Genomic DNA, 17,684 nt, shown 5'->3' on the forward strand with positions numbered 1-17,684 from the left:
CGCTCGATCCCAAGGAGATCTAGGGTTTCCCCCGTAGTTGCCCGTGCTGTCAAGGGCCAGACAAGGGTAGAATCCCGCGGATCTGCCCAGCTGCCGACGAGTCGCACCCACCACCGTGCCGACGGCCGACCAGCGATCAATCCGGCCGCGCCGCCGCGAGCCGATCCGGTCACGCCGCCTCCGTCCCTGGCGGCCCGCAACGCACCAGATCGCAAGGCCTCTTGCCGCGGGGAATCGACGTCGCCGAGGCGCCGCCACCACCCGCCGTGGCGACCGGCCCGCCGCCATGCTCCGGCCCGGCGGCGTCGGCCGCGCCCTTGGGCGGCGGCGAGGGAAGAGGAGGAGGAGTGGGGGAGGTTCGGCGGCGATGGGATCTGGGGCCTCCCGGTCGCCCACGCGGGGGGCGGCTCGGGAGGGAGACGTACGGGCAGTTCAAGGATGATCAACAATGCAAATAGCATTCAAGGCTCAAACCAACGATCAACACCAAAAACTCTGAGCGAAAGGAAGAAGCAATAAATCACTGAAGAGCTTCATATCATTCTAGCAGATTCAAGGGATCACTTGAAAGTCTGGCAGCATCACCATCAACCAAAACAACACTACTCTGAGTATCAGCATTCCATCCGAGGAGTAATACAAACTAAGCGACCGATACCATTCACCATCTTACAGACCAAAGACGACATGTTAAGCTACTTGGCGTCTCAGTGAAGAACTCCGTGACTGCTAGAGCAGGCATGTCACCAGAACAGACAATATCATATCCCATGCGCTCCACGACCTGAATTCAGTACTAAATTCACCTGGATCAAAGGAAAGTTGGGCATGAGAAAACTTAGTACTACTAGAGTTGCGTGATGTTCGAAGAGAGAGCACCAAATCATAACAGATCTATGTGAGAATTTAGCTCACCTAGGAGAGAGTTAGCCAAAAACACTTGCTGCTTCATGTTCCTCCAATTCATCCTATGAATGTCTGCTTGGTAAGTCCCTCCAGGGGGTAACTCCCATGTGGAGCTTTGTCTTTTGCAGTCAAGATTGGATCATTAGACCAGTTAAGCATCCCTTGAGAAGTTGAAAGGCAACAATATTAGTCAATACAGAAGAGACATTCGATATATTGTACTATCAGTCATATGGAAAAATTATGATGGCACTAACTGAGATATATATCTTCCTAGCAACGGGAAATAAATGCAAACAAAACAGAGCTATATATGGGGAAAAGTACTGACTGCCTACTCCGATGATACTAGTACAACTAATATCTTACATACATGTATCAATTAAGCACCACAATGACGTGCATTTTACCATCAAGGAATACATCAGCATCGACTACGCACATCTTAGATCCTACCATCAAGGCATACAACATCGTACACAAAACATACAACCAATTCCGACATGTGCATCACTTCGTGACCTCGATCCAAGGTAAGTGCAGCCTCTAAAGCCTGCCTTGCTTAAGCACAACAAGATAGAGATTACAGATCTATAATCATTAACCACAAAGCCCTCGTCTTTTATAGTGTGTCAACTGTATCAACTAGTATGTCAGTTATAGGCGAATACTGAATACCTAGCCTAATAGGCTAAGATAAAGAATCCGTGCATTTACCATTTAACATGCTTGTGCAGACATACGCAGATGGAATTCAGTTCTCCTAACTGTCTCGTGATGAATGTGATGAGAATTAACCTGGTGATTGTTGTTGTGGAAGCCTCCACGCTCGAACGAAGCGGCTGGCGACTGCGCACCTCGGCGGCGCAACCAGGTCGTAGAGCTTGCAGTCCACAACCTTGCGCGCACGCACGTCGACACCGAACATGTGCTTCTCCAGGAAGAAGTAGACGACGTCGGGGTTCTCGGGATGGATGAGTGCGAGCGTGGGGATCTCCACGGGCAGCCCAGTGGCCTTGTAGCTCTCATCGGCCCAGATCTCACCAAAGCTTGCCTCGTGCTCCAGCGTCCACCCCGTGGAGTCCGGACCAGGCAGCGTCCACACGCTGATGTTGGGAGTGCCACCGATGACACGGCCCATGTAGTAGGTGTCGACGAACCGCAGCTTGCCGGCGCTCACCCCCACGCAGCGGTACATGTCGGACTCTCCCCAAGCTTCCCTGGACCGCAGCACCCTGTCCGGCGGGAGCGGCACGAAGCGGAGGGCCGGGTCGCTGGCGAAGGGGTCGCTGGTGATGACGCCCCATGTGAGGTCGACCCACCAGAGCCTCCCGTGGTGCGAGACCACACCGATGGGCGCGAAGATGCGGCGCGCGAGCGGGTAGTGGACGCTCTTCTCGACCCACTTCCCGACCTCGGACGAGAAGGAGAGGAGCGTGGCATGGTCGGTGCCCATGATGGGGCGCAGCTCCGAGACCATGTAGTGGCCGCCGCCGCCAGGGGAGGCGATGAGGCCGAGGAGGGCCTGGTGCATGATGTCGACGGGCTTGGGTTCGGGGAGGCGGAACGCGGAGCCGGCGTTGGCGTCGAGGACGAAGTAGCGCGGTTCGGAGTTGTGCCAGTGGACGCCGGGACCGTGGGGACCGTCGGTGATCTCGCGGGTCCAGGGGCGGCCAAGGGTGGCTTGGAGGAGGAGGAGGCCGGAGGGGTCGGCGGCGAGGACGAAGGGGAAGTACTTGGGAGTGACGGGCTCCGGGAAGACGCGAGGGGAGACGGTGAGGATGGAGACGCGCGGGGGCGGGGTGAGCGCGAGGGAGACGTCGGCGCCGTCCGCGGGGGGCGCGACCCGCGGGATGCTGCCCAGGACGGCCCACGACGACGACGCCATGTGGGCCTGTGCCCGCGACGGAGCGGAGAAGGGCAGGTGCGGTGAGGCGGGGAGGGCGGCGGCCCGAGCCGCGAGCAAGCGAAGGCGGCGCAGGGTTTGGGACGCCATTGCGGTGGATGCGGGAGGCGACCGAGGGGAGGATGGGAGAGGAGGTGGCGAAGTGTGCGAGGGAGGGGGAAAGTGTGGTGGGTGCAGCAGACCTGAGCAGGTGCAGACCGCAGAGGTGCGGCAGCCTTTGAACGTCTGAGGAAGGCTCATCTCGCGGGCAAACGATCCGCTGTGTTGGTGTACGCGCCTCTGCCGTAGCCTTTCTTTGTCTTTCTCCAAGAGAAGAATGGCTATAGCCTTTACATGAAACATGATTGAGACTGAATTTTCCAAAGTGTATAACATAGCGAAAATTGCTTTTGGAGGCTGAGCTCCATTTTTTTTTTTTAGAAAAGGAGGATGACCCCGGCCTTTGCATCTGGGCGCGATGCATACGGCCACTTTATTAATTATTCTCACAAGACCTTACAAAATCAATACAGTAGTAAGACTAAAGCCGTCGTCTAAGCAACAAACTGTCGCTACACCTATTCAGTTGATGAAGGGGCGCAGATAGCCTGGGCCTAATACCAAACAGACATCGCCAGCCAAGCCTAACATCTAAGACCTGAGACCCCAACCTAGCCACTTGCCGGGTCTGGGGCACACACTGGTCCGGTGTGCTCTCAGAGGCCGCCGCCGCCAACTGCCACCGCTCCATCTTCAACACTGTACTGATGCATCAACCTTGCTCGGTCCAGCTATCGTCGACGCCACCACGACGCCCAATGACACCTCCTTCCTGCGCGCAAACAGCTGAACACGTCGCAGTCGCCACTGATACACCTCAGCGCCATGCTGTCAAGTATCACCAGCCGACACAACTTGAAGTCTTTGGATGATCTGTCGTGTGTAGCACCTGCCGACCAGGCATGACCAAGTGTAGCACCTGTCGGTCAGGCATGACTTGACATCTTCATCGAAGCTCCATGCAAGACGAAGCCGCTCCACCTCCTGCCTCTGACTTCCAGCGCTGCTCCACAAACGATGCTCCAAAGAGAGAAACGACACTGCAGTGCCACCATCGTCCGATCTGGAACGCCAGATCCTAGGGTTTCCCCCGGAGCAGCACGAGTGGGTCGACGGTAGTTACAAGACGATGCCTTCATCAAGGTAACGGCCTAGAACGTCGCCATCGCCTGCCGTCGGCTCGGTTTTCACCGGCAACCATGTCTCCCCAACTCGCAGCTGGGACTAGATGATGGATCACGAGATCCGATCACCAAGCTTCTGGTCGGCCACCGCCGACGAAGAAGATGACCACCACCACTGGCTACAGCGGCCAGAACAGATCTTCCATGGGTGCCGCCAAGCAGCTACAGCGGCCAAAACAGATCTGCCATGGGTGCCGCCAAGCAGTCCACCTGGCCCTCGACGCCGCCGCCGATCTAAAGCCAGATGACATGCCGCCGAAGACCGCATCACGCCGCCGCCCGATCCAGGCCAGCCGCCGCAGCAGCCGCCCGTGGCCCGAGGCAGGGCCGACCGCCGCCGCCGTCAAAGCCAACCCCGTCGCTTGTAGATCGGCCGCACCTCCACGCATGTTGGGGTCCCGCCACCCCTGAGACGCGGGAGGGAGGAAGAGCCCCCTGCCACCGCCATCGGCCTCCGGGCCCAAGCCGACGGCGTCCTCTGGAGGCGGCGGGAGGAGGGGAGGAGGATGGGCTAGGCCCCAGCGGCGGCTAGGGTTGGGGAGCCTCCCGAGTCGCCCGAGCGGGAGGCGACCCGAGCGCTCTTTGGTATTTTTATTATCCACGCTGTTGAAGATTTTTGTACCCTCCTTTTGCAATTTTTAAAATTCATCAAATTCATATTTCTATGTTTCAAAAAATTATGAAAAATACACATATACATGGACACACAATGTACATGTGTGTAAATTTTCAGGACGAAATACATTGAAATGAGGGCCGTGCAAAAAAAAGAAGCTTTTCAACACATGATACTATTCATTCTCAAAGTCTATGATTTTGTCTTTTTCGCAAAAGTTGCATTTCAAGGCACTCGCACACACAAAATTACACACATATACATTCCATCCTTGTATACTTGCATTTTTCAGATTTTTTTAAACTGAAAAATATACATTTTAATTTTTTAAAGAAAAATAATCAAGCTCCATGGAGCTCAGTCACCAAAATGACCCACTCCATACATTGAGGCTATAAAACTGCACTGAAATTTAACTATATAATCCAACAAGTAAATTTCAATAAATGGATGTGGAGCCTACGAAATCGATCTAAAGTGTGTAATGTAGTAATTATATTTGTCTATTAACATAAGCATCTCCTACATTTCTCATCCTAGGAGTACAATATCCAAGAGCATTTTAGGCCATATGCACGAGTGTAATGACAGAAAAAACTACCTGCGAATGAAATTTGTGTTGGCACGGACAATCGCCGCGCAATACGAGGATATTTGTCGTCATCACACTAAATATAATGGCTAAGCAATACCTTGAGCCCACCAAGAAAATATTAAATATTCCGGCAACGTCGCAAATCAAACTGGATAATGGCCATCAGGACTAAGCATACTTCTTCATACACGTAGATATATATCACTTGCATGCATCACGCCCATGGTCTAGTATAGCATATGCTTCTTCTTAAGACTTGTATCTTCACCTTCCATAAAATTTCCTATGGCAATACTTCAACAATGCATTAACCAATCAGCTTGATAAATCATTGATTTAATTTGGCTCATCACATACTAAGTAGCGAAATTATACCATCAACACATGCCACCCTGTTTTTGGTACAATTGCATTGACCAAAAATATATAGGAATTGCCGTAGGATAAAGTCGATCATTGATCACATCATTACTTAGGGCGATGTCCAACAATACATAGGCCAAATTTTCTTAGGGCGATATTTCAAATAATATATCGGCCAAATTTTCTCAGGGCGATACTTGAAATAACATATCGGCCACAACATGTTCAGGCCTCCTGCCACATGCTAGGATAATACTTCTTCAAATATTTTCCATTAAGAGCTTTGGACAACTTCTCTCCCTGCAAAGATTGTACAAAATATGAATTTCCAGGAACAATCTCTATAATTTTATACGGGTCTTCCCAACTCGGCGACCATTTGCCGAATTTTCTATCTTTAGTTCCAATAGGTAAAATCGTTTTCCACAGTAAATCCCCTATTTGAAACGATTTCTCTCTCACCTTTTTATTATAAGCCTTGGCTACTCTTAATTTCTCCTTCTCAATTTCTTGCAAAGCTCTTAATCTCTCTTCTGAAATGTCATCTATCTTATCCATCATCAAATCATTATAATCTACAGCCGACAAATCATTTTGTCTGGCCACTCTAAGAGCTTGTAAATTAACCTTTACAGGTAACACCACCTCCTGACCATATACCAGATCATACGGTGCCACTTGAGTCGCTCCGTGCTTAGATATCCGATGAGCCCATAAAGCTTCCGAAAGTACCTCATGCCATCTTTTCAGATGCTCCTCAATTTTCTTTTTGATAAGCTTAATTAAAGTTTTATTGCTAGATTCGGCCTGTCCGTTAGCTTGAGCATAGTAAGGCGACGAATTTAACAATTTACTTCCTAAAGATTCGGCAAATTCACGAAATTGATGAGACATAAAAGAAGCACCTTGATCGGTAGTTAAAGTTTGAGGAATACCAAATCTATGAATAATATGCTCTAAAACAAAACTAATAACCTTTTTGTGAGTCATATTTTTCAAAGGAACTGCTTCAGTCCATTTAGTAAAATAATCTGTGGCAACTAGGACGAAGCGATGTTTTTTAGAAGACAAAGGATGTATCTCACCAATAAAATCTAAGCCCCATCCTCTAAATGGCCACGGCCTAATTATAGGATTCAACATAGCTGCGGGCGCTAACTGTACATTCCCAAATTTTTGACATGCCTCACAACCTTTATAGTACTGAAAACAATCCTCTAGCAAAGTCGGCCAATAAAACCCTGCTCTTTTTAATAACCATCGCATTTTGTGAGCCGACTGATGTGTCCCACATATTCCTTCGTGCACTTCACCCATAGCCACTCTAGATTGATCAGAATCCAAGCATTTTAAAAATAACCCATCGATTGTTCGGCGATACAACTCATCGTTAAATAAGGTATATTTTAAAGCTTGTCGTTGAATTTTTCTATCTCTTGTTTGACTTGGATCCTTTAAATGATTAACTAGAGGAACTCTCAAATCACTCGGGTCTAAGTTATTTGCTAATTCGGTCGTTTGTGACTCATGCACCGAATCTGCACTACATTGTACAACTAATTGTTCAACTGTGCTTGGCCCAAGTGCACTCTGTGGCAAAGTATCCAACATTATAGACTCAGCGTGCATCGGCTTTTCTAATATAAAAAACATTCCTTTGCTAATGTGATAACCGGATGCTTGCTGTGCTAAACAATTAGCTCTAGAATTTTCTTCTCTGGGTATATGATGGATGGTGAACGTATCTAGAGATTTAATTATGTCTAAACATCGGTCCAAATAACTATTTAATAACCCATCAAAACATTGAAATTCGCCTTTAATTTGTTGTACTACCAGAAGCGAATCCCCAAAAGCATCTAGATCCTTTACACCCATATCAACTACAGTTTGTAAACCAAACAGTAAAGCTTCGTACTCAGCATGGTTATTAGTGCAAGGATATTCCAAACGGACCGATGTATCATAAACAACATTATTAGGTGAAATTAAAACATTACCGACGCCTTGCCCGTCCCTACAAACCGATCCATCAAAATAAAGTTTCGATGGACACACACTAACATAATTGATATTTTCATCACCTTTAATCCTATAATCAACAATAAAATCGGCGATAACTTGATCCTTCGTAGCACGCAACGAATCATATGTTAAATCATATTCTATTAGTGCGTAAGCCCACTTTCCAATCCTACCATTAAGAATCGATTGTTGCAACATATACTTAATGACGTCAGGCTGGCAAGCTACCACACACGTACTAGAAAGAAGATAAGGCCGAAACTTTGTACATGCATAGTATAAAGATAAGCATAACTTTTCAATAAACACGTACCGACTTTCGGGTCGAACGACGGCTTAAGTATGCAATGATGTATTCTTTGCCGCTGACCTCTTGCGCCAACACTGCACCGATCACCCTATCTTCTGCAGCAATGTACAGCCTGAACGGCGCACCGGACATGGGCGCCCGCAATATTGGAGGATTTGACAAGCATTGCTTTATATTATTAAAAGCATAGCGTTGCTCTGCCCCCAAGTAAATTCGACTTCATTCTTTAGCCGAAGTAGAGGAACAAACGATTCAATTTTTTCTGCAAGGTTAGATATGAATCGTCTCAAGTAATTAATTTTTCCTCACAACTTTTGCACATCCCTTTTACACGTGGGTTCCTCCAAATTTCTAATTGCCTCCACTTTCTTAGGGTCAATCTCTATGCCATTTTCATGAATTATGAATCCTAAAAACTTACCAGCCGACACGCCAAAAGCACATTTGAGTGGGTTCATTTTTAATCCATACCGGTGCATCCTTTCAAAAGCTAATCTTAAATCGGCTAAATGATGATCAAACCCATCCGATTTAACAACTATGTCATCAATATATATTTCTAGTACAATGCCTAGAAGATCATGAAAAATTAAATTCATAGCGCGTTGATATGTAGCACCAGCATTTTTTAACCCAAATGTCATAACGACCCACTCAAATAAACCAACAAAACCTGGGCAACAAAAAGCAGTTTTAGACATATCTTGTTCGGCCATAAATATTTGATTGTAACCTGTATTACCATCTAAAAAGCTAATCACTTTATGTCCCGATGCATCATTAATAAGCATGTCGGCTATAGGCATAGGATATTCATTTTTCGGAGTAGCTTTATTCAAATCTCTAAAATCAACACAGATTCTAATATTACCAGTATTTTTCTTTTCCATGGGCACAATATTAGAAACCCAATCTGCATATCTACATGGCCGAATAAACTTAGCTTTTAACAACCGATCAACCTCTTCTTTGATGCGGTCATACAAATTAGGATTGAAACTTCGACGAGGTTGTTTATGCGGCCTAAAACCGGATTTAATAGGTAATCTATGTTCTACTAAATCTCTACTTAAACCGGGCATCTCAGTATAATTCCAAGCAAAGCAATCAACGAATTCTTTAAGTAATAAACATACCTTACTTTTCTGATCGGCTTTCAAGCTAGCTTTGATAAATGTAGGCCTCGGGATACTTCCATCACCAATATCAATTTCTTCAAGTGGGTCAGCCGATGAGAATCCTTGTCCCAGCTTTTCCATGTCATCAAAATCTTCAATTGTTTCATGCATATCGCTCTTTCCGGAACGATACTCCTCCGTGCGTCCTTGTAGCCACTCAATACTATCGTCTTTATTCATCATTTATATAGATAAATCATTAAGCCGAGCTATATCAGCCGGCAGTGCATTTATAGGTACAAAACCATCTCTACCGATACTGATATAATTATAATCTGATAAATCCCTACCGGTCAAACATTGCATGTCACCGTGTTGCCAATCAACCGGCGCCTCAGTCAAAGCAATGCAAGAAGAATTGTCCGCCTCAATCACCTCGACATCATCATTAACCCACTGAATTAAGCATCGATGAAGAGTAGAAGGGATGCAACAATTTGCATGAATCCAGTCACGTCCCAAAAGAATATTATACCGGCCTTTGATATCAACAACAAAAAATGCAGTCGACAATATTTTGCTTCCGGCTGTGAGCTCCATAGAAATAACACCCTTAGCCTCGGACAATTCTCCTGAGGATCCACTAAGTCCCATGTTGGTCTTCATTAACTCGCTCTCTTTTCGGTTCAGTTTAGAAAATACTGAAAAGGGCATAATATTAACACCTGCACTGCCATCAATGAGCATGCGACCAATAGGCTTACCATCAAATAAATAATGGCTTTAGGTGCTGCCCATGCTTCTCTGGTTTCTCAAATGTAGCATTCTTTGGGCCAAGAACAAGTTCAGCAATTTCTGCCACGGGCGCGCGAAATTCAGCAGGCAATGCGAACACCATATTAACATCCATATCAGTTGGTGCATCTTTATTATTCTCTGAATTTTCTGCAATAATAATGTCATCTGCATTTTTATTTTCCTCTGCTGCGATGCGCTTCTCCTTCCAAGTCTTTGTAGGCATCATTGGTTTATCCTGATTGAACCATCTATCGTGCTTCTTCTCAGCTATCTCTTCCTTTATTTCCAATGTCCGCAGTCGCTGTACACGTCGTTTTTGAGTATGGGTAAGTCCATTCGGGCACCACTGCGGTGCTGGTTTAGTACCTCGCGCGACTGACTTAATTTGGCTGCCCCCCGGGTCCTTCGGCCTATACTGATGTACTTCTATTTTTCTGGCAAACATTTCATCTCTGGACAAAAAACTTCTCTGCTGATCATATACGCTACTGGAATTAAATCCCTGGCCGCATACATTGCCTGAGTCCCAACATGTAGATGTACTAGTATTAGACTTGAAACTCCTCGGAGGCAAACTCTTGAACGTTCCTGTGCAACAATTGTTTATGATCAAATCAGCTTGTGTGCTAGCCGATTTAGGCTTCTGAATAGTACATGAGGATATAGCATCCGGCCGTGCATGCGGGTTATGCCCAGAATTAGTTTGCTTTTCAAATTGATTAGACTGGCCAGCTTGCCGCAACTTTACGCCATTACTTTTCTCCTCTATACCGAGAGCTTCTTTTGAGACACTGCTTGTTTCTGTACAATTGACAAGACCTTCATCTGACTGGTGTTCCGCTATTTTCAGACCATGATCAACATCCGAATCATCTGAATTTTTTGCTGCTTTAGTTTCAGCATGCTTCACCGGCATCCGTACGCGCTTGTAGTTGCCCTTATAGTTGTTGCGCTCTGCACTGTGTACCGGTGATCGACCTCCTCGAATCTCGATGGCGTTATGTGATTTAGCCTCCTCATTGAAACGAGCCCTTTTCTCATGTATGTTTGGTCTGAACATAGGCCTCGGCGGGATCCATCCCGTCTGAAAATAACCTGCTGGCCGTGTAGGATATGGCGCCCAAGGATTAAACCCCCATGGAGGAAACATCGGATACATAGGAGGTGCACAATCCCAATATGTCGGCTCCATTGCAAAATACGGTTGTTGGTCATATGCACTTCCTTGCCATTGCTCATGACTGTGAGGTCCAGAAGGAGATCTAGGACGTTTATTACCTCCGAGCCGATTAAACACATTGTTGATCTTGCGTGAGGTATATTTTTCCAACAACATGCTAACTGTCGGCTTTGGCCTTGGAGCTTGTCTCCTTCCTCCGTTGACTTTCCACACTCCTATTTCTGGATTTTTTGGTTTGATCATCCTTGGAGGAGCACTGTTATCAACAATTTTTTTTTCTCTTGTGGATTCGGTCTGATCCGACCGAATAAGCATTTTTTTACTCTCAAGCTCGACCATATTGATAGGAAAAGGGTCGTTGTCGAGCTTCATCTTAGGACCTTCTGTAAACGTCAATCGTCCTTCATTGATGGCCGATTGCACCTGTCGACGAAACACGTTACAATCATTAGTAGCATGAGAAAAAGAATTGTGCCACTTACAATAAGCTCTTCTACCCAATTCTTCTAGAGGTGGAATTACATGACCCTCTCTCACTCTAATTAATTTATTCTGCAATAACATATCAAAAATTCTATCACACTTGCTAACATCAAAAGTGTATTTAATTTCATCTCTTCTAGCAGGTGTAGGTTTCAAAGCAGAACATGCAAAAGGTTTTGACTTTGGTGCTTGAACCCATTCGGCTACACATATATTAACATCATCCTCACTAGCCGAATCACTATCATAATCTAAGGCATTAACCACATGATTATCTTTCTCTTTATTTCTGTTATCTTTAAACCTGCTATATTGTTTAATTTCCTTAGCCCGGTTTTCTTGCACCAAAGCCTTCTGCAAAACTTGGTTAACATCTAAAAATTCTTGCCCTTCTAGTTTATCCTTAATATGAGCGAGTAAACCCGAAAAGGCAAGATCGGCTAAGTCCTTTTCGGCTATGGTCAAGCTGAAACATCGGTTTTTGACATCCCTAAACCTCCTAATATAATCATGAACATGCTCATTATATTTCTGCCTTACCATAGTTAAATCTGAAAGCCAAAGTTCTGTTTCACCGCTATAAAAATACTCATGAAATTTTTGCTCCAATTGTGCCCATGTTGAAATAGAATTAGGTGCAGCCAATGTAAACCAAGTAAATGCAGTACCAGATAGAGATAAAGGAAATAATTTTAATCTAAAAACATCTGATGTGTCGACCTCGCTGCATTGTGCTAAAAATTGTCCCACATGCTCAAAAGTAGATCTACCATCTTCCCCCGTAAATTTAACAAAATCTGGAATTCTAAAACCACGAGGATATGGTGTCGAGTCAAAATAATCAGGGTATGGTTTTTGATATGCACGTGCTCTACCCTTAGGTTCTAAACCAAATTCTCTAAGTATATTAGCAAGCTGATCCTTAAAATTATTATTGGGTTGTAGAGAACTGGCTTGTGGAGCAGATGAAATACCAGCATGTGGTGGAAATTCCGGCAAAGAAATTGGAGCATGCGAAGTTTGCAACAGAGACCCACTAAAATATGAATCAGGTACCGTTCCATACGGAACCCCGGTACCGACAGGCGGTAGTGGTGGCGTACTATATGCTACTGTTTGATAACTAGGCTGGTGCAAATTAGAATTAAAACCAAAACTTCAGTTATTGTTATTGTGATTTTGTGGAACCGAAGTCGAAATAATAGGAGCAGTAGTACTAGGAACTAAATTATTAGCCGAACTACCAACATAGTTTCGGCCATCCAGATTGTTGTTTAAAGGAACGTGAGGCTGCATAGCATTAGCCGATGCACTAGGCGTATGTATATTACTTAGAAAATTGTTAAATCTCCCTGTCTGGTGGCATCGGTCTTTTTCCAGAATACTCATCATTGACTTGTAGCACTAATGAGCGTACATGACCAGGTAGACATTTTTCAAGATCTTTATTAAACTGCTCCTTAAATTCATCAAGTCTATTATCTACTGCTTGAGTAATTGTACGTGTCGTATTTTCCATATCAGAACCATATTTACTAGCTACGGACACATCAATTAGATGAGCAATTTCTTCGGTTGAGTTTTTTACCTGAGCATCAGAAGGGCTTGGAACTACCTTTTTGACGACGCCGTTCCTCGTCTTCACGTATCCAGCCAACTTGAACTTCAACCTCTCAACCTTTTCTTTTTCAAGCTCCTCTTCAAGCTTGGGCCGAACATCTTCCAACAGATCGTCGAGTGTGACGGTGATGACGTTCTCCGGGTCGATGTCGCTCCCGTTCTTTGACTCGATACTCATCGTGTAGCTCCTTTTCTTCTCGTCCCCAGCCGAGTTGCCAATTGTGTTGGCACGGAAAATCGTCGTGCAACACCAGGATATTTGTCGTGCTTTCGTGACGACGAACGATTGCTTTACGAGCAAAGCAACAAAGATTTCCTCGCTTTCGTAGAGGAGAGACGACCGTTTTCAGCGCAAAACGGCAAAGATCAACCAAACCCTAGGGCTGTTAGGGCTCGGCAGGAAGTAGCGACAGAAAATAGACGTACGTTGAAAAAAGTAATGTTTGTCTTGATAGATCGATTGTTGGGGGCTTTTCCAATCGGCCGTGGCCTTATAAATAAGGTACGTTGGACTTTGCGTATACAAGGCAGGACTTGGTTCCGTAGCATGCCTTGCTGTACAGGAATACAACTCCAAAACTAAAACCGAATAGGACTTGATTCGATTACCATGTAACATGCGTACAAAAAATATACTTGCCAATCTAAGTACGTAACAAATCTAGGCCATATCCACGTACATGCAGTCTTACATATATAAATAAAGTATTCCGGCCACGTCGCCATCACACTAAATATAGTGGCTAAGCAATACCTTGAGCCCACCAAGAAAATATTAAATATTCCGGCAACGTCGCAAATCAAACTGGATAATGGCCATCAGGACTAAGCATACTTCTTCATATACGTAGATATATATCACTTGCATGCATCACGCCCATGGTCCAGTATAGCATATGCTTCTTCTTAAGACTTGTATCTTCACCTTCCATGAAATTTCCCGTGGCAATACTTCAACAATGCATTAACCGATCAGCTTGATAAATCATTAATTTAATTTGGCTCATCACATACTAAGTAGCAAAATTATACCATCAACAATTTGTAAAACTATCGTGGTAGCAAGCCCGACAAGCGACACGTGGCACCTGCCGCCAAAGCTGGTGACGGCACGCATGAGCTCTATCCGGGCCTCCGGGCTCCCTCCCTATCCCCGAGCTCTATTCGGGCCTTTGAGAGAGCACCCCCGTCAGTAGCCGTCGAGCGTGTATGGTGTTGGAGTGTCTTGGTCTTCAGGAGTGAGAACCCAGGTGGGCTCCCCTTGTCTTTATGGAAACCATGGCCTATCTTTATGAGCCCGGCTTCAGGTGTGCCTGCGTCTTGCCGGGTGTGCGGCTACCGGGTCATTCATGTGCCATTCTGCCGCTCCTGGGGTGTGGTGAGCCTACGGTGACATAAATCCGTGATTTCAGATCTACGGCCTACGTTGTGTATGGACTTAAGATTTTGCAGCCCTCTCTTCCGCGGCTTCCTGTAAAATGGGTTGAGCCATGTTTATCAAAGGTCGCTGAGAAAAGGCTTTTAGGCCGAGGCGCAGGTGACAGTGATAATCATGTCCTCGCCTTTTGTGTCGGAGCTCTACGTGTCACTCCACTCCTGGCATAATCTCCGGGAGACGTGCCGCTGCCTCGCGTTTTGCGTGCATCCTTATAAACCAAGGGAGAAGGACGTGAACTGCGCCTCTCCCTCCTCTGATCCCCTCATGATTTCTCCACTATTGTTGGAAGCAGAGCACAAATCTGAAGCTACTGGCAGCAGTGATGGCGAGAGGAGGAGGCGTGGCTACTGGCCGCGGGGACTGTGGAGAGGCTATGGCAATGGGTGCCGCGAGTTCCCATCCATATTCCTCTAGTGAAGTGATGGCCCCACCCAGAGGACCGGGTATTGGGATCTACGATAGGGTGCGTCGACTGCAAAATTAAATTTTCCTACGAGCAGAACAAACAAGAACATGCCACAGGAGACGGATCACGGATTATTACGACTAGACGCTCAGTGTCGTGCAGCAGAAGAAGAATTGGGATAGCGCATCAGCGTGGATCGTCTCTTCCTCCTCAATCTCCCACATAGCTGAATGGATCCCGCGAGCAGGTTGGCCAGAGCGGTGCAGGTGCACCGCCTCTAATGGTATCCGTGTGTGCAGGAGGAACGTCGTGCAGCGGACTACTAGGTCCGATCACACAACTGGGGGCGAGTGGAGGTGGCTAGTCGCAACACATGCAAATCCCTAGTGACGGCGCCGAAGCGATCAGCCGCATGTGTGTGCCGCACCTCCACTTTATATAGGCATCCGTCACGGGCTCAACACTTAGCGGACCCTAAAGCCCAATGTCTGTTCGGTCTAGATCCGAGTCCGAGTAGGATCACACCTAACTCGTGGAGTCGAATCCAACCTCACAGGTTCCTTCCCTTAAGTGCATGACCCCTTAGGTTCTCGCTCACTTGGTCGCGAGTCACATCACATCCGGCTTGTCTAGCCGGTAGAGGCCTCTAGTAAAGCATGCCGAGTCCAGGTGTCCGATGAAGCTGGTTAGGCGAACCTGTATATCACACTTTTTTTTCTTTGCCACACAATATATGTTGTCGGTCTCAAGGCGAGTCTGTCATGCTTGTGCTAGCCCGACCTACTTCTCGTTCAAGTGATGCCAACCACAAACCGGACTATATCATAATCCTAATCGCATGTCCATGCTTATCTTGGTCGGTTCACACAAGGGGCCCAGAGTATATCTCTCCTAATCGAAGGGGCAAATCCCATCTTGCTCGACCATGTCTCGCAGCATGGGTCTGGACAAGCCCGAAACCTACCTTTATAACTAGCCAGTCACGGAGTAGCGTTTGGTTAGCCCAAAGCAGGTCTATCACCATCCCGAGTGCATGCGCCAACTCAGGTCTTAGGACATAGAACATATGTTGTACTAGAGACTCACAGATGACATATCGCTGCGTCTCATAGTTGGGTTTGTCCGACTCGGACCTTATCTCGATTCGAATCCGACTAGATCCTCCTGAGTCCATATTATCCGGTTAGCATCCAATGCTCCATGGCTAGTGAGACCGAGCCATCCACCGTGTCATATGCTAGTCTAGTAGGTTGCACGTCCACACAGCCATTTCGATTAGGGACCTTTTAGGACAGTCATCATACAATGCATAGTCCCACAAACAAGTCACGTACTTGTTAATACACATCATTGATAATGTCTAAGGATTATCTTTATTCATAAACACATAGGAAATATCATCATACATGATTGCCTCTAGGACATATCTCCAACACCGGGGAGTTGGTTAACTTCCATGACCACCTTCAATCACCTGCAAGATCTGGTCACCCAGGTGAAAGATCATGGATATCTCCTAGAGGGGGTGAATAGGCACTTTAAAATAATTACGGTTTAGGCTTGGACAAATGCAGAATAAAACTAGTGTTTAATTTGTCAAGCACAAAACCTAAAACAACTAGGTTCACCTATGTTCACCAACAACTTATGCTAAGCAAGATAAACAGCTAAGTGATAGCAAGGTATATAACATGAAACACTATGGCTATCACAAAGTAAAGTGCATAAGTAAAGGGCTCGGGTAAGAGATAACCGAAGCATGCGGAGACGACGACGTATCCCGAAGTTCACACCCTTGTGGATGCTAATCTCCGTTTTGAGCGGTGTGGAGGCAAAATGCTCCCAAAATGCCACTAGGGCCACTGTAATCTCGTCACACCCTTGCACAATGCAAGATGCCGTGATTCCAGTAAGGGACCCTTGAGGTGGTCACCGAACCCGTACAAATGGCAACCCTTGGGGGGCGGTCACCAAACCCATACATTTTGGCAACCCTTGGGGGCGGTCACCGGAACCCGTACAAATTGCTCGGGGCAATCTCCACAACCTAATTGGAGACCCCGACGCAAGTTCGGAGCTTTACACCACAATGATTGAGCTTTGAGACACCACCAACCATCTAAGGCGCCCAATCACCCAAGAGGAACAAGCTCTAGGGTACCAAGCACCCAAGAGTAATAAGCTTCTCAACTTTTCACTTCCATGTTGTTGGGAAACGTTGCATGGAAAACAAAAAACTTCTATGCACACGCAATGATCTATCCATGGAGATGCATAGCAACGAGGGGGAGAGTATGTCTACGTACCCTCGTAGACTATAAGCGGAAGCGTTTAACAACGCGGTTGATGTAGTCGAACTTATTTGCATTCCAACCGATCAAGTACTGAACGTACGGCACCTCCGCATTCTGCACACATTCAACTCAGTGACGTCCTCTGCCTTCTTGATCTAGCAAGACAGCGAGGTAGTAGATGAGTTCCGGCAGCATGACGGCATGGTGACGGTGATGGTGAAGTGTGAAGGAAATATGCCCTAGAGGCAATAATAAAGTTGCTATTTTATATTTCCTTATATCATGATAAATGTTTATTATTCATGCTAGAATTGTATTAACCAGAAACTTGATACATGTGTGGATACATAGACAAAACACCGTGTCCCTAGTAAGCCTCTACTAGACTAGCTCATTAATCAAA

At 46.2% G+C, this 17,684-nt stretch overlaps 1 protein-coding gene across 1 annotated transcript; it reads right to left on the reverse strand.

The window, feature by feature from the left end:
- Window positions 1-520: 520 nt before the first annotated feature.
- On the reverse strand, window positions 521-3,052 carry LOC123065276 (uncharacterized). The gene is made up of 3 exons (XM_044488612.1): window positions 1,705-3,052; window positions 916-1,067; window positions 521-806 (listed from the first exon to the last, which is right to left on the reverse strand). Exons 1-2 carry the CDS (start codon window positions 3,050-3,052, stop codon window positions 964-966), a joined length of 1,452 nt encoding a protein of 483 aa, XP_044344547.1. The 3' UTR covers window positions 521-806; window positions 916-963.
- Between the last annotated feature and the right edge of the window lie 14,632 nt (window positions 3,053-17,684).

The sequence above is a fragment of the Triticum aestivum genome, chromosome 3B, assembly GCF_018294505.1.
Source record: "Triticum aestivum cultivar Chinese Spring chromosome 3B, IWGSC CS RefSeq v2.1, whole genome shotgun sequence".
Taxonomy (NCBI): domain Eukaryota; kingdom Viridiplantae; phylum Streptophyta; class Magnoliopsida; order Poales; family Poaceae; genus Triticum; species Triticum aestivum.